Raw genomic sequence first — 27,118 nt, 5'->3', positions numbered from 1 at the left:
CACACACACACACACACACACACACACACACACACACACACACACACGTTTATGAGTGCTGACTGGGCATCTGCAGTCTCAGCTTCTCCAGCTGTGGCAGAAGCATCTCAAGAGCTCATACTTTTGAGGTCAGTCTGCACACATTTAGAACACATCTCAAATAACAAACAAAAGCCAATGCAGAGGTTTTCTCTCCTTAGGCAAAAATGTCTGCTGCCTTCTATACTCTGACTTACATGGTTGGTGCCCTTCCTTCTCTCTCTGCTGCCTTCTATACTCTGACTTACATGGTTGGTGCCCTTCCTTCTCTCGATCCTCCCTTTCCTCCCACATGGCTGCGCTCTGTTTAGATGTGATCACACAGACTCAGTCTCCCAAGGTTACCTTCCCAGCATTATATTATCATATATTATATATGATTATATTATATATTCCCACTATTCTTTTAAGAGCTGTACCTTGAACAGCAGTGTAAAATTGTGCTTAACTAAAAGCAGGGCTCTGGAGTCAGGAGGTTTGAATTCTAGTCCAGCTGTGAGACTTCAGGCCAGTAAGTCAGTAACCCTCTCTTGTAGGAACATAGTCTAAGAATAAAGTGTGTAAGATTTCTGAGTGCTTATAAGAAAACTCCAAGAAACTAAGACAAGAATCTTGTGACCTCAGTTTTTTCAAAAACACAGAATTGTTCTTACAGTATGCTTTTATGCCCCTTCAGGGTATCAGATAGGAGTGAATTTACTTCAAATTATTCATCACAACTGGCTATTGTTATTTGTTTATATGCCTCTATGGAAAAATACGTTATCTGTCTGTCCCATGTGGCTTGCCTTTGTGATTGGACACTTTACTCACATGACTCCTCTTAACTCTCAGAGTATAAATGGGCAGATGCTCTGAAGAAAGCTGGCTACTGCCGGAGACTTTAGTCTCCCTCATTTATTGGCTCTATTCTCCCAGGTCCGACTGGCCCTAGAGTGGTAAGCACTCTTTAAAAACAACAAAATTGTGGATTACATAGATAAAGATATATAATATACAAAGTGTCCTCCATTTACAGACTTCTCAGAGAGCAGTGTCCACTGACCAAATGCTGGGCACTTTAGATTCATCCACAACTCCGTGCTGGTCATGAAGGTAATTAAAGCCAGCAGCAATGACAACACAACAAAACGCTTTACTGAAGAAGGGCCTGGTGACATGGGGAGGGAGCAGGTGGAAGGAGGAAATATGGAAGTTGTCAGAGGAAATGAAGTCATGCATGTCATTTGCAAGAGCATCTGAGTTCTTAAAGCCACTTTTCAAAAAAAGCTAGGAGAGTTAGCAGCCATCTTCTAGAACAGTCTGACGACCATGGGCTTGAGAGCACTGGATACACGGAGGTCCAGAGATAGTCTACAGCAGAAACTTCCCAGAAATGATCCAGGAAACACAGTGAACAGAATCTCTCTCACGCCATCACTTCATTCCTGAACTGTTCAGAATTATTTCTGTCCATTCAGGTGTTCCTGGATCCAGAAAGACAAACAGTGTGTTGGGAGTGTAGGTAGGTATTACAAGAAGTTAACTCTTTAAAGTTCTCTATCAGCCAATAGAGCTCACTACACTAGTGACAAAATGGAGCCAAGAGTGGACAGAAAGTCATCCAGGGAGCAGAAAGCCTTGTGCCTCCTAGCATTTGGACACAATGTAATACAGAACTGACTGAAAACAAAGGCCCATTCACCATTATTCACAAAACCATTTTCTTAAATAGCAATGTATTATTGACATCATGGAAATCTAACTTTTAAGAAAAATTATGAATCTAAAGTCTTATAAAATTACAAAATTCTGATCTCATTTACCTAAGAGAAATGTTTTAATAAAATTTATAAATTATTTTTAAAACTGTAAGCAGTAATATGCTCAGCTTTAAGAAGGAGGGCTGGGGCAAAGCTCATTCAGAGTACCTGCTTAGCATGTATAAGGTCCAGGGTTCAATGCAGTTTCACAAAAAAGAGAAAATTAGGATTTTAAATTTAAGAGGACAGAAAACGAGAATGCTTTTTAAGTTTAAGATTTAAAAAAACAAACAAACAAACAAAAAAAACCGATCACCCTTATCAAGTAGCTTTTCGACCACACATAGCAAAGCACAGACGAGTTCTGACAGGAGCAAAGTGTCAAGTCTTGACAAGAACCCAGAAAGCTTATAAGAAACAAAGTTAAAACCAAACACTGCTATTGTCTTGAGATTTTACTCTGAACTCTTCACTAAATGTAACCAACCCAAGAGACAGAAACCACTAAGACTTAGTCCAGGACAAAAGGGCCCCATTTCAAATCTCAAGCTTATATACAACACAAAATAACAAAATCTGGCAAACCAACTTGGAAGATGCTCAAGGCTAGTGGTATCAGTGCAATGTGGAGCCGAGAAGCCCACAGACAGCACCACTATTTTCAGAACAGGTACAGTGCAGCACCATGCTTCAGAAGCACACACATTTGTAGGTGAATCCTCTTGGAAGAAGAAGGTGGTATTATTTATTACATTCCTTTACCATATCTAACAGAAACCTGGGATTCCAACTCTACCCTTCACACAAGCTGGCCACTTCTAACCAGGAAGAATCAGAAAACACACATGCCTATAAAGTCCTAGCATTTGAGTAGTGGAGACAGGAGGAGGGTCAGAAACTCAAGGTTACCTCAGCTATACTGTGAGTTCATGACTAGCTAGCCTGAGCTACATGAAACACTGTCTCTAAAACCCAAATACCAAATCCCTAAACCTACCAACCAAACATAAGCCCTTAGAACACATTACTTTGTAGGAAATATGAGCACAGCTAATAAACTAACCTGGTCAGCCTGCTGTGCCTGTCCAGCCCCAACTTGATGTCATCCCCACTCATCTTCGGCAGACTGCTCTAAGCAGTTCTGGGTAAGAAAGGTTTTGGATAAATCTCAAAATCAACCCTCAACTCACAGTTCTCTTTGCTCATGGTTTATAGACATTTTTGTCTGATTTCTGAAGAGAGAAGGAAGCAATACTATAACCACAAAGACACGTCCCCTCTACTTGGATTTAGAAGAAAAAACAGTAATATGGAAGGCATTTAACCACGAGCTGAAAACAACTATCACATGAGCAAATGTTTTCTCCATCACATGATTCCTCTTCTGTCCTTTAAGGATGATGGGAGGTAACTCATGCGCTCACGTTAGCTCACTTTCTCCTCTTAGCACAGAACTGATCACCAGGATTTAAAGCAAAGCAGGGAATTACAAGCTCTGGCTGTATTTGGAAAATAGAACTCTACTTTGAGACTTAATTTGGAGAAATGGTGAGGCATGTTATTAAAAAGATATTCTAGCTTTATACATTTTTCTTTCTCCTTAGAAGAAACTTCATTTAACTTGAAACATCTCTTTGTGTGCGTGTACATATACCAGAGCAAACATGTAATGATCTAAGGACAACCTGCAGTAGTTACTTCTCTCCATCCACCACGCGCCTCTCCAGGACTAACCTTGTCACCTGGTTTGGAGGCAAGCATCCTTATCTGCTGAAACATCTCATTAGTCCAGCATGTGCTTTTAAATAGGAGGGACTGGTTTTTTTTTGTTGTTGTTGTTGTTTCTGTGGCTTTTTAAATGGAGTCTCATCTGGAGGAACTCATGATCCTCCTGCTTCAGCCTCTTGAGCAGCTGAGATTACAGCTACACCTGGCTTAGTTAGAACATTTATATGGATGAAAAAATTTAATATGGCTGCGTGTGGTGGTGCACACATTTAATACCAGCACCTGGGAGGCAGAAGCAGGTGGTCTCTGAGTTCAAGACTAGCCCATTCTATGGAGTAAGTTCCAGAACAGCCATGGAACTCACCTGTCTCAACACCCCAGAATGGAAAACTCCCTCCTCGAGGGAAGCTGAGAAGGCTCTCAAGAAAGCTAAAAGTATCTTAAGACACTAAACCTTACCACAGAAGTATCTCTATATCCATATTCATTGCTTTACCATTGACAACATCGAAGAAATAGAAGCACCAAGTGCCTATCAACAGATAAAGAAAATGTAGTACTTATACAATGGAATTTTATTCGGCTCTAAAAAAAAAGAAATCCTGATATTTTTAGGAAAATGGATGAAAAATCATTAGGTTAAGTAAAGCAAGGCAGATTAAGAAGGACAAATACTGCATATTTTGTCATACTGGTGAATGAGAAAAGAAGTAGAAAAGGAAAAGTAAAAGGAAAGAAACAAAATGGAAAGGAACAGAACATAACTGCTCCTAGGTATGGTGGAGGAAAAGGTTTATTATAGATATGTGGGAGAGCATTGCCAGAGGCAGGAACATCTGGAAGAGTGCAGAGTGTGCAGAACCCTGAGCTATGTGAGGAGATGGGGAGAGGGAAGAGAGGGGAACCAGGTACAGCAATGAGGAAGACCAAAGGAACGAGAATGGGTAACCAAAATGGTTGCATAAGATACACAGATAAAGGAATGTTTATAGGATCCAAATGTAGGTAGATCACATTTGGCAACTGTCAACAAGTCCTTCTGTGTGCAGCATCACACACTAGTTGTCTATAAGAGTCAGGAACTTTAACCCACTTTTATTTAGAATAAGGAAAATTCTTTTACTTCTGTTACTTAATCTCACTTGATTTATGTGAGTGAACACACCAAATACTCATATTCCTGTTGTAAAAACAATTATACAGCTGATACTTTAAGACACTAACAAGCTGACATTCTTTTTGTTTGACAATAAGAAAACCATTCCAAGAATATGCTTTTAGAGTGCTTGCCCAACACACAAAGTCCTGGGTTCAATCCCCAGTACCATGGGCTGGTGGCACTTAAGAGGTGAAGGCGGGAGAATCACCAAAGGACACCCTCAACTACATTAGTTTGAGGTCTCATCTGTGGCTAGTACATACTAGGTAACTGTAAACATGTGCCTTAAACCCTGGCACAATCATTTTAAACTCTGAGGTCTGGACTGAAGCAGGGGCTGCAGCTTAGCAGCAAGACCCTGGCTCCAGATCCCAGCACTAGAGAAAAATCAAACTAATTCAAGCAGAGTGTGACATTCCCCTTGGAGGTACGTGTAGTAAGCAAGCCATACGTGGCCCTCCAAATTTTCCAAATCCTCAGTTTCTAAGTGCTGCCCGTCCTCTGCAGCTGCCTGCTGTGCCAAGTCAGAGCCGCCCAGCCGCTGTCCCAGTATGTATTTGTTTACAAATCAGACATTTTCTAGTTTCCATGCATTCTTTCTTCTACCCAACCATTTTATTTAGCCCTCTGAATTAAAATTCATAATCCACACATGAAGTAAGATGGCAATAATATATTGGAAAAGAAATAATACACCTAGTGTTAAAAAAGAAATTCTAGGCTGGGTGGTGGTGGCACATGCCTTTAATCCCAGCACTTGGGAAGCAGAGGCAGGCGGATTTCTGAGTTTGAGGCCAGCCTGGTCTACAGAGTGAGTTCCAGGACAGCCAGGGCTATACAGAGAAACCTTGTCTCAAAAAACCAAAGAAACAAACATGAGTTTGAGGCCAGCCTGGTCTACAGAGTGAGTTCCAGGACAGCCAGGGCTACACAGAGAAACCTTGTCTCAAACAAACAAACAAACAAAAGAAAAAAGAAAGAAAGAAATTCTAGGGCTAGGGAGAGAGTTCAATGACAAAGTGCCTGCCTAGAATGAATAGCAACAAAGAAATCACTCACAAGAATGCTACTATTTTATGCAAAATACTCTGAGTATAAACAACTATTGTTATATCAACTTCAGACTCAGAATAAGTGATTTATTTATTTACAAGAATAACTGATTTTTTAAAACGTGAATTATTCTTTTTGCCATTGAACTCTCTACTCAAAATCCAGTCTATCCTCTGACCCCCACCATCTTTTAAGTCATTAAAATATAAACTAATGAAACAAACCTGCATTTGATGGTTATAGCTAATTAACAATGTCTTAAGGTAAGAGTAATTTTATCTTTCTTAAAAACAAATAAACCTCTATTTTTAAACTTACTCCCTAAATGGTTTTATTGGATGATTTTGGGCATTTAACCCTACCCTCAACATACTCAGCTTTAAAGTGCCTGTCATCTACCTTCTCTTTCCTAGTGCTGAGTTCTAGCATGGAGGGCCTCAAACACTCTAGACATGCTCTCTACCATTAGCTACACTCCCTGCCTCAGATCAACCTTAAACCAGAGCTCTCACACTCTTGGTAGTTCCAGCACACAAGAATTGTTTAAAACAAGTGAGTTGCTTGAGCTAATCTGCATCTTTCTATATCAACAATACGTACAGAAAGAGAGTCAGAGCCAGTGTTTCAAGTAGTGAGCCAGGGTCGATGGCTGAGCAGTTCCTGCAGTAGACCTCCACTGTGGGGAAGAGTGCACACATTGTGGTGAATGCTTTAACCATCACTGAATGTCATGAAGGCTTAAAGGAGGGCTCAGTACCTATTTTCAGACTGTACCAAAAATGTTGGTTTCTGTTCTTTTTACTAAAGTGGCCTATATTTTGAGCCTTGAAAGAACATATGGTGGATAAACAAGCTGCTTTAGGTCATGAAATACCTCAAACAACATTATTTAAAGGTCTAAAAGGAGAAATGATGAAAAGTGAAACATTCCAAGAATCTAGATAACTGAGTCCTCACTGCTATGAACCCAGTGTTATTTAGCAAACAACGAAGGCCAAATCAAAGAGTAACACAGAGTGTATAAGTTAAAGGCAAGCAACTATGTCATAGGGAGGGAAGGCAGAAAACATACATTAAAGTGAAACATGGGTTCTTACTAAGGGAGAGTAACAAGTTCAAATATGGCCATCTGTTATTCAGTATTTGGGGATGCACACATACAGAAGTTTACAACAGTGCATGCTTGCAGCAAGAGAAAACAGAGAAAAATGAAGGGACACGGGAAGAGAAAGAAAGCCTTCTCTCATACCAGGGCCTGGTTTGTGTAATTGAGTCCCAGAGAGTTCTCAAACAAGAGAGTGAAAGGCATCATCTGACTGTGCTCCTCCTCAGGGCCAGAGCCTGTGTCCTCTGCGTCTAACACGGCAGCGCTATGCTCCTTAATCTGAACAGCGCGCCACAGGCTCACCTCACAATTTCATTTACAAGAAGACTATTTTATGATAAGCAAACCACCTTATATTTTTACTTAATTTTTAACCTTTGTATAATCTTCTAACCTAGTTATAGATTACATTCTTTGAGCAATGTAACTTGTGTCTCTCTTTGCTGACAATCCCACACCAAGCAGTCGCACCTCTTAAGTTTCTCTGCCATCCTAGGCCTGAGAAAATCCAAAGCCTGTGCTTCTTTTATCTTGACAACTACACTTGATATCTTGGCTCACTTTAGCCCTGAAATTCATTTTGTTTGTTTGAGATATGGTCTCACACTGTAGCTCAGACTAGCCTCTGAGTATGCGGTGTAGACTGACCTCAATGTAGTGATGGATCCTCTTCCCACTCAAGCCTCAAATTCTGGGATTGCAATCTTGTATAAATCTTTTCTCCTCCCCTGTGCTAGAGATTGAATCCATGCTAGGCAAGCACTTTATTCAACGCTCTGGTCCTGAAATTATTTTCTGCAGTGTAATAATTAAGGATCAGCTTTATCAGAGTACTGGTACTTAAGGACAAGCTCCTCAGCTACAGGCTTATTGTCTCTCGGCTGCCGCTCAGATACCTATGCATTTTGTTTTGCCAAAGCACAGCAAAGCTATCCTAAGAACATACTGTAAACACCCTGACTTCTAAAACAGTAAAGAACCTATCTTATGGCCAGCCTCACTTTTTTTTTTAAGTTATAAAAAGGAGTCACAAAAACACTAACACTAAGTCTTAATAGCATCACCACAGGGCTGACTGTTCCATACTCAAGAACATTCTACCTTGTGTTTTATGAACCACTTTGCTATTTGGCTTCTCATTTTAGAAGAGAGCTGGCTGGGGATGTAACTCAGTTGAAGAGTGCTTGCCTATTGAGAACTATCACCATAGAAAGCTACAAGCCAGAGAACCAGTACAAAACATCCCCAGCCCCATAAAGAACTACAAAACCAGGTCCTTAAAACATCAAATTATAAACTACCACATTCAGAAATAATGTTCTTAAAGTCAATACACATTGAACAAACAAACTAACACACAAAAACTGCATTATATTTTGTTAGAATTCAATTCCTAAATAGATTATTTACATCTGTGTATAAAAGAGCAATTAATTCAGAAGTAGTTTAATAGAAGAACAAAATTGAACTGAAAGCTGTCAAGGAGGCAAACTGTACAAAGACAGTTCCTTTTGTTCTCATTATTAACAATAAAAAGAATGAAAGTTGTTAAACCATGCAAAACCCTGTAAAGTTCTCTCACAGATCTATATCCTTTGTGTTTTGTTGGCGTTTTTCGAGACAAGCTTTCTCTGCATAGCTCTGGCTACCCCACAACTCTCTGTAGACCAGACTGGCCTTGAACTCACAGAAATCCGCCTACCTCTGCTTTTCAAGTGCTGGGATTAAAGGCATGTGCCACCACCTCCTGGAGCAAAGTCTCAAATTATAGATAACTCTTATAATTAATAGTTTGACAATATCTCATAATTTTAAACCATTAAGTAAAAAGGATAAAAGATCAATTGCATACAGATTTTATTTTAGACCTTACTGACTACTGTTCACTCTAAAATCTAGCTGATGACAACCATGCTGCTACGGCCTGAATGCTGTGCCCCTCAAATTCATTTCAAAACTCTCAACCCAGTAGATGGCAGGACAGAGGTGCCTCTGGTGGTGGTTGGTCCAAGTCTTTATGAATGGATTAATGGGCATCTAAAAGAGGCCTTAGACCCCTTCCTCTTCCTGCTGGGTAAAGGTGCAGCAAGAAAGAGCCTTCTATGAGCCAGAGGCAGGTCCTCACCAGACACAAAGTCTGCTGCTGCCTTCACCTCAGACCTCTAAGTCTCTAGAGACATGAGAAACATATTTTCTGTTTATGATATGTATCTATGGTACTTTGTTCTAGCAGCTTCCAAACGCTAAGACAATATTCCCAGAACACAAAATCCTTGAGAACAAGGATAATTTTCCATTATATCTTACAATAAAAAAGAATGGACACAATGATATTTTTCAGTAATGCCCAGGAAGCCAAACTCTGAACATACAACAGTCAACTTCTATCTCTCCCTTCAATATTCCACCCTTATTTAAAGTTGGACATTGGTTTAAACAGAGGATCCACTTGCACCCTTATCCCATTTGTCCCCAATCCCTGTTATGCTACCACAGAAATGCCTGTCTGGGACAGCTGGGCTCAAGCTGTTCAGCAGACTACTTGGTGAAAAGATCCCTTACAAGATGTAAATATCTACTTATTTTTTAAATTAATTAATCTTTGAGACACGGTTGGCTGGCACTTGCTCCCCAGACCACACTGGCTTGAACTCATAGGTGCTCCTGCTCCTACTTCCCCAGTGCTGAGATGAAGGCACACATCACCTTAGCCTATTTCATCCTTTACATCTGCTGACCGGGTATCTAAATCTTTCTGTTATTCCCAACATGAAAATGCTTTCAATGCTTACAAAATAATGCTGTAATAAGATCCATCTGGCTGGCATTTAAAATTTAGAAATGACACTCAGGACAACAGGGGAAGAAGAACCTTAGATGAAATGCCCAATAGTGGGGAGAGAGAACTTGTAGAGTCTACCTTCAGTAGAAAGACAAGGTATCAAGTAGAGGGATGGGGTTACCATCCCACAGTCAAAAACTCTGTCCCAGAATTGTTCTTGTCTAATAGAACTGCAGGGAAGAAAATGGAGAAGAGACTGAGGAAAAGGAAGTCCAGTGACAGGCCCAACTTGGGATCCAGCTCAAGGACAGGCTCCAAGGCCTGACACTATTAAGGACGCTATGGTGTGCTTACAGACAGGAGCTAGCACGGCTGCCCTCTGAGAGGCCCAACAAGCAGCTGACTGAGACAGACACAAATACTCACACCCAACTAATGGACTGAAGTTGGGAATCCCATGGTTGATTTAGGGAAAGGCTGGAAGTAGCTGAAAAGGAGGGCGACCCCATAGAAGACCAGCAGTCCCTGAGATTTCTCAGACACTGAGCCACCAACCAGGCAGCATACACGAGCTGGTCTGAGGCCCCAGACACATATACAGCAGAAGACTGCTTGGTCTGGCCTCAGTGAGAGAAGATGCATCTAACCCTGTAGAGATTTAAGGTCCCAGGGAGTTGGAAGGCCTGGTGGGGGGAAGGGCATGGTGGGGACATCCTCTTGGAGATAGGGGGAGGAGGAATGGGATGAGGAACTGTGGGAGGATGGACCAGGTTGGGGATAATGACTGGACTGTAAAATAAATAAATAAATAAATAAATAAATAAATAAATAAATAAATGTAATAGAAAGGACCTGGCTGGCTGCGAAGTTATCAACATACATATTACTTTAGACCATGGCTCTTTCAAATACTATATCAGTGATAATGTCAGGAAATATATAAATATTGATATAATAATATACATCAAAATACTAAACAATGTAACCGATTAATACATCTGAGGCTGAAATGAACATAATCTTGTGGACCTTAGCTAATGAATGCTTTAAAACGCTGTGCAATTTCAATTATGTTGGACAATCTCTCTAATAATCTACTTAGCTTTCTTTTTTCTACCACTGTATTGCTACCAGCTGAGTATTTTCATCACAGTCTCTTTAAAAATGGAGTAACATTTCTAGAGATGGTAGAACGCAAAAAAAATGTTATTCTGCAGGTGTTATGGTAAATACGGGCTTAAAGGAAACAAGAAGGTAATAATTTAATATAGCCCTTTGATGTCATGAGGGAGCATATAAATATAGTTTTCTAGAAGTAAATAAAAATAATTGCTACAGTTTAAATCTTTAATGTCCCCAAAGGACCATGTGTAAAAGGCTTGGCTGCCAGCCTATGGCACTACTGAGGATAGTAGATCTTTAAGTGTGGCCTAAGGCCAGGCAAAGGACACACACCTGCTTAGCTAAAAACTCAAGAGTAGAGCTAACCATGAATACAAGGCCAGCCCTTTTCTATCTACTAAAACACTTGTCTCAAAAATAAAAACAACAGCTGGGTTTGTGTTATACACAGAGGCATGCTGATCTCTGTGAATCTGAGGTCAGCCTGGTCTACATAGCAAGTTCCAGGACAGCTAGGGCTACAGTGAGGCCTTGTCTCAAAACAATAAAGCAGTATAGAAACTAAACCTACCACAAGCAAAGGAAGAAAAACCAAAGCAGTGGGGCCTAGTAAGGAAATAGGGTCACCCTGGTTGCCACAAGGTAAGCAGTTTTGTCTGACACGTGCTCCACCTTATTCCTGAGACCTCTGCAACTGTGAGCCAAACCAACCTTTTCACTTTATAAATGAGTTGTCTTGGGTATATGCTACAGTAATTGACTGACTGCACGTAAATTTTCAGAGGGCACCTGGAAGCAAGTATGGTTGAAGGCCTGTCGGGTTTCAGAAGATGCAGAGAGCATAGGAAGAGGAACTGTTTCCATGGAAGATCCATTCACAGGACAGAGCAACACCTAGCTGTACCATGATTGCCATTGGTTCTCTCATTTACAAATAAGAAGATTAAGAAAAACTAAGATGACATTTCAAACACAGGAACTGATCCTTCACACAAAGGAAAACTCAAGGGCTGAGAACATAGAGCAGTAGTAGACCACTTACCTACCCAGCATGCCCAGGGCTTGGATTCAATCCCTAGCACCCAAGAAAAAGAAGCACACAATAAAACCAGGACCAGCTTGTTTCCTAATGCTGCGATTATAGACATGGGCCACTAAACCTGATAAAAGCTCCATTATTTAACTACTTAAAGTACTTGCTTTCCAACATCAATCTAAAGATCAGAGCTGAGCACAAGTATTTTTTTTTTTTTACCCACCCAGTTGTTACATAGGAGAGCATGCATGACTCAGTATGGTTGATGAATCTTATAACAGAAACTGCATCTAAACTCAAATTAGTTATGATCCAAATTCCTTTATGCAATTGTCATGAAAAAGTTATTAGAAAAAAATAATTTCTGTGAATTTAAGCAACTATTTTAGAATCCAGGAAAAGCTATCAGAAAGCAAAGAATAAATTTACCTTATTTTCCTCAAGAAATTTCAATTTGACAGACACATCACTGCGCATTTTATCGTATTTTTCCTTATATATTTGGAACAGGTGCTGTGACTGCTCAATTTTTGGCAGAGTGTTTGCATCACGTGGTCCAAGGTTCAGTTCTTCCAAATCAGTGCGATATGCATCATATTCAATTCTGAAAAGAAGAGAATAAATAATGCATACCAGAAAACACTGGGACAAGAGATAGGCTGAAAAACAACCGTCTTATACTAATGCTCAAAACTCACACACAGTCTACATTTGATGCTTTTGAAATCATTTTTCCCTAAAAATAGTTACTAATATACAAAGGGGTTGGGGAGCTCAGTGCTAGAATGCTTTAGAATGTGTGAGACGCTGGCTTTGTTCTTCAGCACTATAAAATCCATGCATGCACACATGAATGCATGAATAGGGGAAGCTGCTTCTTAATATCATCTACTATTTCTTCCCTAAATTTACAATATTAATTGACAAAATCTTCAACATTTAGCAACTACTTAAATTTTAAAAAAAAATCAACCTCAACAGATGTCAAACCAAGTTCAAAGTAGTTATCAGTCCTTAATGTGAGCTGGCTAATAATGATGAGAACAGCCAACTTAGAATGCCTAGCAGACTGGTCAGAGAAGTCATACTGAGGGTTACCAATGCATGTCATGCATGCACTTTAAAATGTTCTCATTGCTGTATTTACATAATAAATATTAATGTCACTTTTACCCATCACACTGAAAATACTACTGCTGCAATATACAATGAATGTAGACAATTGCTAATTACTCCATCCATCTCCCAGCAGCTGCTACACAGCACCTCTGTCATAGCCCTGTGGAAGTAACAGTACTGTTATGGTTAGCAAGGCCCTTCCCAGCTGCCTCAAGTATTCTGTACTCAACTGAAAGAAAGCAAGTGACCTCTAATTTAGTAAAAAGTCTATGTGCTACAGCCAAAGGTCTTTATTCAGAAATCAATAGGGATTCATATCTTCCAGTCCAAGAGTGAAGAATATGTTAAGAAAAAAACATACATATGAAAAGGTATATGCCAGTCTCTCACATTAAACCCTAGTTTAATGTTATTTATTGTTATTAATGTTGTCTGTTATTTATTTTTTGGGTCTTTGAGACTGTCTCGCTATAGAGCCCTGGATGTCTTGAAATTCACTATGAAACCGAGGCTGGCCTAAAGTTCACAGAGATTGGCTAGCTTCTGCTTCCCAAGTTTTTTTATTTTCATTTTTTACTTTTCTTGAGACAAGGTTTCCCTGTGTAGCTCTGGCTATCCTAAGCTCATTCTAAAAACCAGGCTGGCCTCAAAGTCATATACTTGTTTGTTCTGCCTCCTAGGCATGATGGATGCTGGGATTAAAGGCATGTGTCCCTGTGCCTGGCATTCAAGCCCTGCTTATTTTTAACTTGTACTAAATTTAACAAACTAGATCTTTCTTGGCCGATGAGGACCACTCATTTGCTCACTAAATGTTGATCCATCCAGCAGTTATCACTCCGGCACCTTCTGTGTTTCAAGTGAGCTGAGTTCATCCTCAAGATGCTTGTGAGTACCCAATTGCAACAAAATGGCATAATGCATATTATATTACTGACAGCAGGAGTGACTGGACAATTAAGAAAGCATCTCTGAGAAGAACAAAAATATGACACAATTAAAATTTGAAGGATAATAAAAGAGTACCAGGAGATAAAATTGGTAGAAAACCTCCAAAAGAGAAAAGTATGGGCACTGACGCAGATGCGTGAGAATTAATCCAGTGTATTACAACCCAAAATTAATGCCCAGTAATGAAAGACATTTCAGTCAGGACAGTAGGCAGCCCCATGATCCCTCATAAACAGTTCAGAGGTAAGCCAGCAAGAGAAAGCAGTAAAAAGCCACTGAAGAGCTGTGATTTGGCCTGACTTCATTTGCTTAGGAGAGAGAGCTGACCCTCTAATTGTATGGAAGTGAGATAGACTGGGTAGACTAAGAAAATGGCCAGTTTCAAGACTAGGGAATAAGACTTCTCAGAACTAGAACAAAGGCAATAAGGATTTAGACAGGCATAAAGAGCCAATGGGGCAAGATAAACTTATACTTGGTATCCAGTTAGTTAAATTCATGGGTTTAGAGGCCAAACTACCTTTTACTTGCTTTCCTGTCTTCAGTTTGCATTGCATTTTTTGTGTGTTTCCATTTTTTCATCTATGAATAGGAACATAATTACCACAAAACTTCATATCCATATGTATTATATGACACTGGGCAATAATCAAAATCTTTAGAATACTTAGTATTAAAAAAGGAAGAGCTAAAAGCAATCTACAAGCAAAAAAGTAGAAGCAAACTAAAGCTGGTAGGATGTGACAAACACCCTCCAAACCTCCGTCCCCAGCATTTCTTAAAATAGTAGCGCTGGCCGAGATATATGCAAAGTTACAAGACTGACCTTGCACTCTTTAGCTTTGATGCTCATTTTGTAGAGCAAAGCAGAACTTCCCAGCAATGCCTCTCTAAGAGCACTCAGTGCCACCCAGGGACAGGCACTCAGCCTTCCAGGCGCAACTTTCACCTCAAGATTGCCAGCCTGAGCTTGTTACTCTATGGAGAACAGGTGTCCACATCTGAAAAGGTCACAATTGACTGCCTTGTTGCTGCTGCTGTGGAGAAACACTGAATGGGCTGTTAAGGCCGGGAAGGACCTGTACACAATGCATATCAGGGTCAACAGACCACCCAGCATTTGCCTTAATTACTACTTCTAATGCTGGTCAAATGGATGACCCTTCCCCTAACAGGTAGTAAATCTGTCAAACAAAAAAGAAACTGCTACTTAAAACTTTGAAGTTTAGACTATTCTTCAATATTATCTCTTAAGAAGCCAATGTCTAAGTATTACTACTAACCAAGCTCTCAGAGAATTAATAAGTAGAAATAAAGCCCCAAGCTAAACTTAAAGAATATGCTAGCGTAATTTGAATAAAAAAAGATGGTTGTGGGATGACATCATTGTTGATTTGACAAGCACACAAGTGAGGTTGTCTGAATGTTTCCTTTAAGTAACTATCCAAAAGTTCCAAATAAGCCAATACATTGTATATCCTGAGACCTGAGACCACATTATCTTTTGAGGTTCTCATCATAATATGTAAAAACTGTTTTTCATTTTGAGACATGAAAATTTTATGGTTTTAAAAATTACACTATTATTGTCTCCTCATGCTAGGCAAGACACTATCTCTGAACTACACTTGCAGCTCAAATTTTAGATTAAAAAACAGGAAGCCAAATGGTCATTTGAAACTACAGGTAAGCAAGACATCCAATCTTTGTAGACTTACTTTACTCCTCTGTAAATCAAATGTAAGTGTTTTCTGTACTGAGCTGTACATGGTAGTACCTGCCTTTGGCCCTAGCACTCAAGAGGCAGACAAGTACAAGAGAACTCTCATCTTTGAATCTTCTAGTCTCATAAGAACTAAAAAAACTAAAAAGCAGCTTAAAATGATTAGAGATAGATTATGATAGGCAAATTTAGCAAAGACCCACACAGAAATAAGACAAATGAAGCTTTTATTCATAGGCATATGAATCCATGAAAAACACAACTTCGAAGAAAGGATTTAAGCAGACTGGCAGACCAATTACTGCAGATGTTGCTAAGGGGAGCTCCATCAGAACACTTTCAATGTCAGTGAAATAAATCTTTAGGTGGACTGCTTCCAGTTCTGTTTTTCACCACCTGATTTTTATCATGTTAATAAACAATTGAAATGAAAAGTAAGTCTTTAGCCTAAATAATCTGCAAACCAGCAACCTCCCACTTTCTACCAGGCAGTCTTAGCTGTTACCGTGACCTTTATTTCTAAGCCAGTAACAATACCACATTAATATTAAACTGGAAATTACAAACAGAACAGAAGCACTTCTCCTTGTAATAAAAATCAAAAATTAAGTTTTCCACATACTTAGGTTTCATAGACAATACAGACCTCAGAATAAGCACCCAACTACAAAATGGTGAGATACAAGCTTCTGAAGTTCTCACAAGGGCTGCCATTAGCTAGGGTAAGAGGTCAAAGTCAAGTTCTATTCCTACAAGGTAAGACTTGATCTTCAATTATGCTATGGAAACGTAACAGAAAGACAGGATTCCAAGTGCTCAGAGAACACTACCAGAAAATGAGGCTGACAATAAACAACAGTGTCAAGACAAAGGGGAAAATGGAGGTGGAATCAAAAGTTGAAAAGTTATTATGGATGTGGTACTTTTTAAGGAATATTTTTAGATACTTAATGTTAGTTACTACTACACATTTTGTTCACCTAACAAAATCATGAGAGATATTAAATACTACATTTAGAAATCTGTATTATAAACCACCAAGATAAAGGGAAATATTTCTGTATAAGGTCAAATGTGAAAACATTTCATGGCAGTTTGAACCTGGATAAGTGAAAATCAGAAGCTGGCACTGTGGAAGCAGTGTGACTGCTCACAGTGGGGTGCACCAGTGACACAGTGACAGGTTCACACTAGGTCAGATTCTAGAGTGTCTACCTGGTAGGACAAAGGAAGCTACAATTGAGAACTTCTCCATTTCCCTATCTCTTAGCAAGCAAGGCTGGGGTATGACTAAAGATCAACTAGACATTCCAGAGGCAAAGTATTGAGGGCCTTTTGAAAATTATTTCTGAAGAAGTGGCAGCACCAAGCACCTAGGGTACTTGGTACTGGATCCATATGCTAATAAAAAACTCCTGAGGCATTCTTTGGCTTTGGTTCCTGCCTGCTTTTTCAAAACCTTGCTCTCCAACTCTGTTCTTTCTGGGAACTAACCTCCAACTTGCCATTCTTTTTTGGAAATGAGAGCACTGCTCTGTGGATGTGGTTCCCTCTTTCCACCACTACATACACTCGGGTACTGACCCAATCAGGAGGCTTATATAACAAGCATCTTTGCCCTCAGAGCCTCCTAACCATCTTTTTTTTTTTTCCCTAGTACATTATTTATCTTCTCACATTGGACAGTAAGTTTCTCTTGTTAGGAACCAAAAACCTTAACTAAATACAAGTCACCTATAAAATAGACAACATAAAGTCAATACCCACCTGGCATTTTCATACTGTTTTACAGTCATTAGTGTATCTTCAATTGTTTTATTCACCAAGGTGTTCACACTAGCAATGAAAAAATTAATGGCCCCAAGAAGAGTCTCTCCATTTTTAGCCAGCAGCTTCTGTGTATCTGCATTATAGCCAAATTCTTCCTAAAACAAAGACGACATCTTAACTGCTCCACTAATCACTGGACATGACTTAGAAATCGTAAACATATTATCAATGGGAAAATGTTTGGGTTAGAAATCTAGCAACCGAAGTTTTTATTTTTTCTGCTAATCTTTAAAAATGTAAGACTCTAAATCATAGCTAGCTACATAATTACTAAAAGTTTAGTAAATCAAAATTATCATTAGCCCAGATACACAGCTAAATCTAAATAATTTTAAATGCTAAATTACTTTGTACTATACAGAATATTTTTGTTTCCAGATTTTGTTTCTATTACATTGTAAGCACAGCTGTGTGGGAAAAATACAGCAGCTTATTAATCAGAGAAGTTAGAACTTTCAGGACCAAATTAGGTAACAATTGGTTAAAACTTTCAGACATAAAATAGATTGCATTCTTTTTTGTGTTTTGATTGAATTTCCTCAAAGTATAAATATTGACAAGACACGTTTCTCTGTAAACTCGTGTGGTCCAGGTGCCTTGCAAGATCAGGTCTGTCTGGGCACAGGGCTGAGAGGTTCACTCAACGCCAGCTTCAGTGCATTCTAATAAACCATGTCTCGGCTCAGCCAACATTTCAGACAACTCCTTCATATGTGGCAAGAACAAACGCTTCATGCTCAGCAGTGCAAGCTTCCCAGGCAAAGGAGATTACTCAGAAGCACATCTGACCAAATAAAGTAACCTTATTTTACTGTACAATGTATCATTCAACTTGAATTCTCCAGTCTGTTATAAAACACTTCAATTTTGGCTATATAAAAAAAAGTAACAAAGTTAACTAGAAGGTGAAGATTCAATGTCGTGCCGTGTTTATAACTACGTTTGCAGACGATAAACGATGGAATAACTCAGTAAGTAACTGGAGAGCAAGATCACATTATGCTAAAACATTCTTCATTTAAGAGAGGCTCATGGACTTTGTTCCTGACTCGGTTTTCTGAGTTGTGTAGACTGCCTACAAATGTAGAAATGTGTAAAAAGAACATTGCACGCCTGTGATCCTAACACTTGGATGTGTGAAACAACAGAAGTGTTCCAAGGTCAAGCAAACTGGCGCTATAGGGCAAGACCCTGTCTCAAAAAACTATCAGTGGGGAGGGAATTATTACCTCTATCAGCATTACAGCATCTTTACAATGAAAGGTATTAACGGCAGGATGTTTCTGGTATTTTCTACAAGCTAAATTACATATGAAATATAAATAAATGCAATTTATTACATTAAGAGGCAAAAGGTAAAAATTAAAAAAAAAATCAGCAAAAAAAAAAAAGAAGAAGAAACCTATAAAAACTAGATTTATAGCCGGGCGTGATGACATACATTTGATCCCAGCTCTTGGAAGGCAGAGACAGGCAGATCTCTGCAAGTTTGAAGCTAGCCTGGTCTATAGAGCTAGTTCTAAGACAGCCAGAGCTATACAAGAAACCTTGTTGTTTTTTTTTTTTTAAAAAAAAATTAAAAACAAAACAAAAAAAACTAGACTTATATAAACATGATAATTAACAAAAACTAAGAAGTCCATCTTACTGTAGACTAGAACATGGAACGACACCCGTAGGCATGCTAATACGGATGTGGACAGAGGACAGGTGTGGCATGGGAGTAGATAAAATGTTGGGGGATAAGGACAGGGATGAGGATGACAAAGGGGAGGGGGCACTCACACAAGGCCTCAATCCTACACACACTAGGGAATACCAATAGAGAGAGAAATAGTCTTCCCCAGGGAAAATCACTGCAATTGGCCATCCAAAATCAAGTGGCCTATCCCAAAAACTACATTCAAGTGACATTACATAGACAGAGCAGGTTGTATTATATATTTAAGGATACACATACACCACAACACACACACACACACACACACACACAGAGAGAGAGAGAGAGAGAGAGAGAGAGAGAGAGAGAGAGAGAGAGAGAGAGAGCGAGCGCAAGCATCAAGATAGGGTATATGGGACAATCTGAAGGGAGGAAAGGGAAAGACAAAATGATACAATTAAATTATAATCTCAACAAGTGGGAGGGGGGAAAAAGAACCCAGAGACCTATGCAACAGAAAGAGAGACCCTGGAAATAAATCAATGCATCCAATCAATCCATGCAAATTCTGTAAGTCTAATAGATCATCTAAAATCTGAATTTCTGTATTTTTTTATTATTGTGCTGTATCGATGTCTGTACCAAATTTCTTATCCAAGTTTCTAGGACCAAGTGATTTTCTGCTTTAAATGATCTACTTCTTCAGGTTAGACATCTGTAGGGAGAAGGATTATCTGTAGGGAGAAGGCTTATTCAGGCAAGACAAACACCAGATGTTAAGAGTCACGAGATAGCAAAAGAAGTTCTCAAAGAAGTTTCCAATTGGCTTGGGATGCAGCTTGGTTGGTAGAGTGACTTCCTAGCACTTGGGTTTCATCTCCAGCAGCATCTAACTGAGCTCAGCATACACACATACAAATTCCAGCATTCAGAAAGCACAGGCAGGAGGATCAGAAATTCAAAGTCATCCTTAGTTGTGTAGGGAGTTAAGACTCCAGCCTCAGCCAGAGACTTTGTCTGAAAACAAGAATGTTCTGTTCCATAGTTAAATAAATAAATAAATAAATAAATGCTAGGAAAAAAAAGAAGACCTTCATTCTACATGTCTGTCTTTAGAAATGCTAAGCATACACGCTATCCGAGCTGCATCCTAGCCCTAAATCTAGTTTATTTTAATAATTTTAGTAAAGATATACCCTAAGTCCACTCAAGCAAGTGACTATTTGTTCAGCATATTTCAAGACTAGTAAGAGGTTTTCACAGTAAGTGCCTACTTATTCTATATCCCACTGAAGAATCATAAATAGTTACTATTCTTTGTAGGCTTGGGTCTAGTAGGTAATCTTTTTCCTTCTTTCACGAAGAACTTTCTCCTAGGACCTCTAGCTGACAATTATTCGAGAGTCAGCTGGGTCTTCTTAAAGATTGTATCATAGAAGTTGGGCGGTGTTGTCACATGCCTTTATTCCCAGCACTCAGGAGGCAGACACAGGTGATAAGAGGCAAGCAGAGAGGGGCTGGAGATGGCACAGTGGTTAAGAGCACGGACTATTCTTCTAGAGGTCCTGAGTTCAATTCCCAGCAACCACACGGTGGATCACAACCATCTATAATGGGATCTGATGCCCTCTTCTGGTGTGTCTGAGGACAGCTATAATTGTACTCATATACATAAAATAAATAAATCTTTTTTTTAAAAAAAAGAGGCAAGCAGAGGGCTCTCCATGACCTTGAAGATAGCCTGGTCCACAAAGTAAGCCCAGGGCTACACAGAGAAACCCTGTCTCAAAACAAACAAAAACAAACAAACACACGAAAAAACAAACAAAAGATTGTATGATGTGGTATCTTAAAAAGAATGTCCTGGGGCTGGAGAAAAGGATCAGCAGTTAAGATCGCTGACTGTTCTTCCAGAGGTCCTGAGTTCAATTCCCAGCAACCACATGGTGGCTCACAGCCATCTGTAATGAGATCTGATGCCCTCTTCTGGTGTTGTCTGGTGTGACAGTGTATTCATAAAAGAAATCTTTAAAAAAGAAAAAAAACTTTTTTCTTAATAAAAAGAATGCCTCAAATTCTCATTACATTGGGGTTTGAGGATATGGACCAGTGGAACAGCACCAATGGTCATAGGGTTCAATGTCCAGCACCCAAACAAACACAATAATGCCAATTTTACTAAGAGTTTAGCGAATCATAAATGGAAAAAAGTCACCTCTCAGAATACTTCTATTAGTACCCTCACATCCACAACCCCTAAGAGTTATTCTCAATAATCTTACGTGGAGTTCTAGAGACTTCAAACTCAGGTCAGCAAATGCATCTCCAAGTTGCTTTTGGGTATGCACCATCTGGAAAAGCTGCGTCGACAAGGTCTGAGCCAGTTTCAGAATGTTTTCATATTTTTTCTTATTATCTCTTAATATATCAATCTGAGCTTCAAGTTCAAGGTCCACAGTTCTTGAGCCACGGCCTAGTTTCTCAGATATAATTTGTCGGGTACACTAAAAGCAGAAAGATGCACTTTGTTTAGGAAGAAAAAGAAAACAGTAAAACAATACTGCAATGCGAAATACCACACTGCACACTGAAGAACTAGTGTTAGGCCTAGAGAGCGAGTTAGCCAGCTCAACTACGATCCCCTCCCACGACTGAGGAAATGCATTTACAGGACTCTCTAATTAATAACTATTACTAAGCTACGGACATTCTGACATACATCTAGCTAGCTTACATATTGCCAAATGAACTACTCACATAATCATATTTCAAGTTTACTGCATTTGGATAAAGTATTTAAAGCAACAGGGATACCTGGCCGTTTTGTAGAACAGCATAAAGACTTAAATAGAGAGAAAACAAAGACTGACAAGACGGAATTCTCTTACTGGTTACTTTCCTGCTTTCACCTTAAGTAATCTGTGCTTGTGTAGGAAGGGAGAATGAAAAGACGGAGAACAGAAAAAGAAACAGTAAGACTATAATAAGGAAGTGAGATTAGAAATTCCCCAAGTTCAGCATAGTATTTAACTTTTACTCTATTCTGTCCCAGAAACATACTTTTAAAAAAAATGTACCTAATTTCAGAGAACAAGAAAGTAGACTTGCTAGTAATAATTTATATGAAAATAAAAATTATATTTTATTGTTCAAAGAATAACTGTATAAGGTATCAATGCATTCTTCATCATTAAAATAAAAAATATTCTAAGAAGGAAATAAAAACCCAGATGTGGTGACACACTAGAAAGCTGACAGATCAGGAATTCAAGGCCAGTCTAGGATACATGTGACCCTATCTTAAAAAAAAAATACAAACAAAATCCCCAAGACAACAACAACAAATTGGTAGTAAAAGTATTTTAACTTTTAAGTATGCTGTTTATCACATCTTCCAAAGTTCCCGGATGTGGGGAGTGAGGACCTGAGTGAATGTGTGCACAGCCATGTCAAGGACCCCAGACAGAGTCTCAGACTCAAGGGAAAACAGCAAAGCCTTTCCCTAGGAGGAGGCTCAGACAATGACAAAGACAGTATGAGCAGATAATGTCCACCATGGGTTTCCCACCCAGGATGTTCCAGCCTGAAAGCTGGCTCTGCAACACAGACTGTTTCTATTGTGATCAGCTACAGTGTCTTGATTCAGCTGTATACCATAAACCTTGCCTCCTTGTTTATCTGGGGTTGTAACTCAGCCCCCACCCCACCCCCACCTCCATTCAATTTCATATAATAAACACGCTGAGCTTCTGGGGTGCTGCAGTTTCTTTATCTGAGAGCCATGTCCACCCAACCCAGCTCTTTCTGTGTGTCTGTATGTTGTCTTGTTTTTCTTAAGTTTCTCTTGTCTGGCCAAATTCCCAGAGGCATGGCAATGAGGGAACAGGACTAACAGCCAAGCCTAATGATCTGAGGTTAATCCCAAGGAACCTCAATGGTGGAGTGAGAAAACCAACTTCAGCAAGTTATCCTTTAACCTCCACAGGTGCATGCTACAGCATGAGTGAGTATACACACACACACGCGTACACACACACAGACAGACAGACACACACTCTCTAAATAAATAAATCCGTTCTAGGAGATGAAAATAAAAAAAGTTTAACTGGAGATACTGATTTTAAGGAGAAAAATACTGACCAAAAAATGGTATCTGAACCTGTAATAAGACAAGAGATGGCACTTGTTTCCAGAGTTCCCTTATCAAAGACTTCTACATTATTTGCAAAACAAAGCATAGTGCCTTCTACTGCAACCCAGAAACAGAAATCTGTTAAGAAGCCAGAATTCATTGGCTGAGATTTGCAGATAGCACAAAGTGAACATTCTACTGTTGTGTGAGTGACCATTTTTTCCCACAAACAAAACAAACCGAACAAATGATGTTCACAAGCAGGCACTTGGGTCAAGATCTAATGAAGAAATGCCTTTATTTCCTACAACTAGAGCAGTAGAAAGAATAGGATATTGATTATGAGGCAAACTGAGGTAAGTTTGGACACATTAAATACATTTGGAAACTGAATTTACAAAACGTACATGAGGTAACTGTACATTCTAAAGGGAAATCTAAATAATCAAAAATGAGAATACTAGAATGTGTGTGCTTGCAGTATGGTAAAGAAGGTATACAGTTGTTACTCATTTCTTCAGTATTGGGGGCCTCAGGAAGTTTCTGGCATGATCCCTGAAACATTCTGAAATTAAAATACAAAACTGAAGACTATATTACATAGCAGGTTTACAAAGAGAATCTAATTTCTCTACCCTTCTTCAAAGTCCCTGAAAACAGAGACTACTTATAATAAACTGATCAAAGTTTCCCACATAAAGAATATACTTAGGGTGTGGTGGTACACACCTTTGATTCTAGCACTATGAGGCAGAGGCAGGCAGACCTCTCAATTTGAGATCTGCTGATCTATCTATATAGCAATTCCCACACTACCTACCAAGATCTTGTCACCCCTCCTACACCTTCCCCAAAATCATTTAGAATATAACAGCTTCCAAATGAAGCTAACTTGCTAACTTGAAGAGCTGGATGGCTCATAAAAAAAGTCACTGACCTAGCTAGGTCTCCTAACTGTGGCGGGTGGACGAAATGACGTGTGTAGGGAATGCCACCAGGCACCGTCCTCCTGGCTCAGGAACTGGCACTACAGACTGTGTACTCCACCAGGCACCATCCTCCTGGCTCAGGAACTGGCACTACAGACTGTGTACTGCGATTATTTAAATAGCACACAGAGCTTTGCTGGGATGACAGAATAGACAGACAGACAGACAGACATTTAAGCACAAGGAAAAGAACAATTTCACAGATTAAAGAAAGGTTATTAAGACAAAGTGCAGAAGGAAGCCTAAGAGGGCAATAAACAGAGAACACGGGTCAATGAGCAGATGGGGCAACACGGGAGGGAAACTAGGATGGGAAGCTGAAAGACACAGGCTCAAAGACAGAGGCCATCAACTGCATTAAGAATCTTCATGGAAACTGCTTCAGAATTTAAAGTATGACTTTAAAACAGTATTTCATATTCAGAAAAGCTGTCAATTTTCAATGCTCGAAACTGAGACAATTTATTCTTTGGGGGGTAGGGTGGGTAGGGGACAAGGGGGCAGAGAAGAATGAGAGAGAAAGAGAGAGAACAAATAAAAAAAGAAACATTTCAAAAAGGGTAATACAGCAAGACCCTGCCTCAAGGAAGCAGGAAGGACAGACAGACTAGAGCAAACACACCAGAAAGAACTTCCAGTTTAGGTCTTGAACCCATCCATCATCTCAAATCAATTTCCTTACTTCCTCTTATCTGAATAAATAGTCAATACGGTACCCTGTTCTATTTATTTTTTTATTTGTCTGTTTTTGTTTCTTTTCCTAGTCTATAATAGAACTTTTTGGGAAAACATTTTTTTTTTTGCTTGTTTGTTTTTAAAGAATGAAGCTCAATGTGGCATGAAAATTACACAAGAGAGGAAGGGAAATTCCACAGCTGGCACCACACCCTCATGCAGCGACAGCACAGGAAGACAGATACTCAGGCAGATTCCTGGTGACGCGACGGCTAGGATCTGCAGACAAAAGCAGTAAGGTAATAACATGTAAGGTGGGTAAGGGTCACATGGCCGATAAAGATAATGGGATCTGCTGAGGAATTTTAATGTAACAATGACCACACCAGTCCAAGATAACTGGCTGGTAAGCTACAACAATAGTGAGAGAGTAATAAAGACAGGGACCAGAGAAAGTGAGAGAAAACCAAGGGAGAATCCATAGGATTTAATGACTGATTAGATATCTAGGTTCAACAAAAGGAAGGGAGGAAGGTTCAAACAACAACAATTATATTATGAGAGAACTCAGAGGCAAGAATCATACATCCCTACCCTGGGGAACAGAGGGGCAAGGACTTACAAGGCTGGCCCTCCCTGAGAAGAACGCTGTAAGTAGGCATCACTTTTTACAGACTAATGCCAGTATTTCTCAGGTCATGTGATGACATGAACTAAAAAACTTTTGCAAAGATGCTGTCTGTACACTTAGGAATGATTACAGGATCACAAGAGTTGCCAGCTTTGGAGAACTAGTGTGCCTCTCTTAACCTTCGGCTGTTATAAAATAACAAGAAAAGGTCAGGTTCAGGGACATCAGCCTATAGTCTAGGTAACCCAGGAGGCTGAAGTCAGAGGATCCCTTGATACTTGAAGGGCTGCCCAGACTGGCCAATACAGTGAGACTGTGTCTCTTATGAAACAAGGAGAGGGAGTGAGGATGACCTTAGCAGTTCTATGGCCAACAGTCTCCCTGCCTTGCCCTCCTAAGTGCTGGGATTATAAGCATATGCCACTGCATGCAGGCTGGGTTTTGTTTTATTTTTATATATATATATCTGCCAGAATTAAGTATTTTAGTAGGTCTTTTTCAAATTCTTTTGTACTCAATTTTACAGTATATATCAAGATAAATAATGGAACACTATGATATGTATAACATATAATGAACATGAATTACATATAAATGAAAAGTCATAGAAATAATTTAAAAGTTACAAACCTTGTATGTGTTGAGACTCCATTTTCTAACAAGTTCTAACTTTTCCATTGCAGGATTTTTGATTTCATCTGCTAGAATAACTGGTCCACCTTTTGTGTGTGTTCTTTGGCCACCTGCATGATCAAAAGACAAAAGCACAGTCCAGATAAACAAAGGGCATGAGAGTAAATATGCAGCCTGGTGCTATTCAAACTCACTACTTAAATTAAAAAATGCAAAGGTTCCAACTGCATAACAGACTAGAGCCTCCTGGAAACACGCAGGATAATTTCATAATCACTTACAAATTTCTGTCCACTAAACAAACATATAGTTTGCCTTACTCTAAGAAATAAATTCTGCTGCAAATTTACCTAAAAAACAAAAAAACTCAAACAACAAACATGGAGCCTGGGAGATTGTTTATTCTGTTAAGTGCTTGCTGTACAAGCAACAGGACTCATGTTCAAATCTCCAGCACCCATGTAGAAAGCTGAGTGAGGTGGTGCAGGTCGGTGACCTCAGTGCAGACGGTAGTCCCTGGAGCTCACTGGTCAGCCAGCCTAGCTGATGTGATAAGCTCCAGGCTTAGTGACAGACACTGGCCTCAGAGTCAGAGACTAGTAGGAAAGACATCCAAGGTTGACCTGTGGACTGCACATATATACATGCATACATGTGTGCATGGGAACAAACACCAATACTCAGGGTGAGTACACATTTTCTTCTCCCACTTAGTGCAACAGCCAGATTAGCCTTCACCACACACCTAAGAATCAGAGCAATGCAAAAAAACCCAACCAAAAAAAAAAAAAAAAAAAACCAACCACAAAATCATGTAAGAATTTATTAAAAGTCTCATATAAATAAAGTGTTAATACCATACAAAAAGAAATGTGTAGTTTATTTTTTCTGTTTCTTTTTGTTTCATGTTTTGATTTGAAGAGTGTCTCCTTACATGGCCCAAGTCAGCCTTGAACTCTTCAGCCTCAACCTTGTCAATGCTGAGGTTACAGGCATGTACTAAATCCAG

General features: G+C 39.4%; 1 protein-coding gene across 8 annotated transcripts in view; it reads right to left on the bottom strand.

Moving 5' to 3' along the window:
• The window catches only part of Arfip1 (ADP ribosylation factor interacting protein 1), an 87,751-nt gene that overhangs the window by 7,064 nt on the left and 53,569 nt on the right, over positions 1-27,118 (bottom strand). For all 8 annotated transcript variants that reach the window (XM_028789493.1, XM_028789495.1, XM_028789494.1 and 5 more), the window contains 4 exons: positions 26,107-26,219; positions 21,332-21,553; positions 17,327-17,484; positions 12,196-12,370 (listed from right to left, as the gene is read on the bottom strand). In XM_028789493.1, the coding sequence (XP_028645326.1) occupies positions 12,196-12,370; positions 17,327-17,484; positions 21,332-21,553; positions 26,107-26,219 (668 nt within the window). The remainder of the gene's footprint in view (positions 1-12,195; positions 12,371-17,326; positions 17,485-21,331; positions 21,554-26,106; positions 26,220-27,118) is intronic.

Source organism: Grammomys surdaster, unplaced genomic scaffold, assembly GCF_004785775.1.
Source record: "Grammomys surdaster isolate TR1022 unplaced genomic scaffold, NIH_TR_1.0 125834, whole genome shotgun sequence".
Lineage (NCBI taxonomy): Eukaryota > Metazoa > Chordata > Mammalia > Rodentia > Muridae > Grammomys > Grammomys surdaster.
Note: the sequence above shows the minus strand (reverse complement) of the source record. Positions and strands in the feature narration are given on the sequence as shown.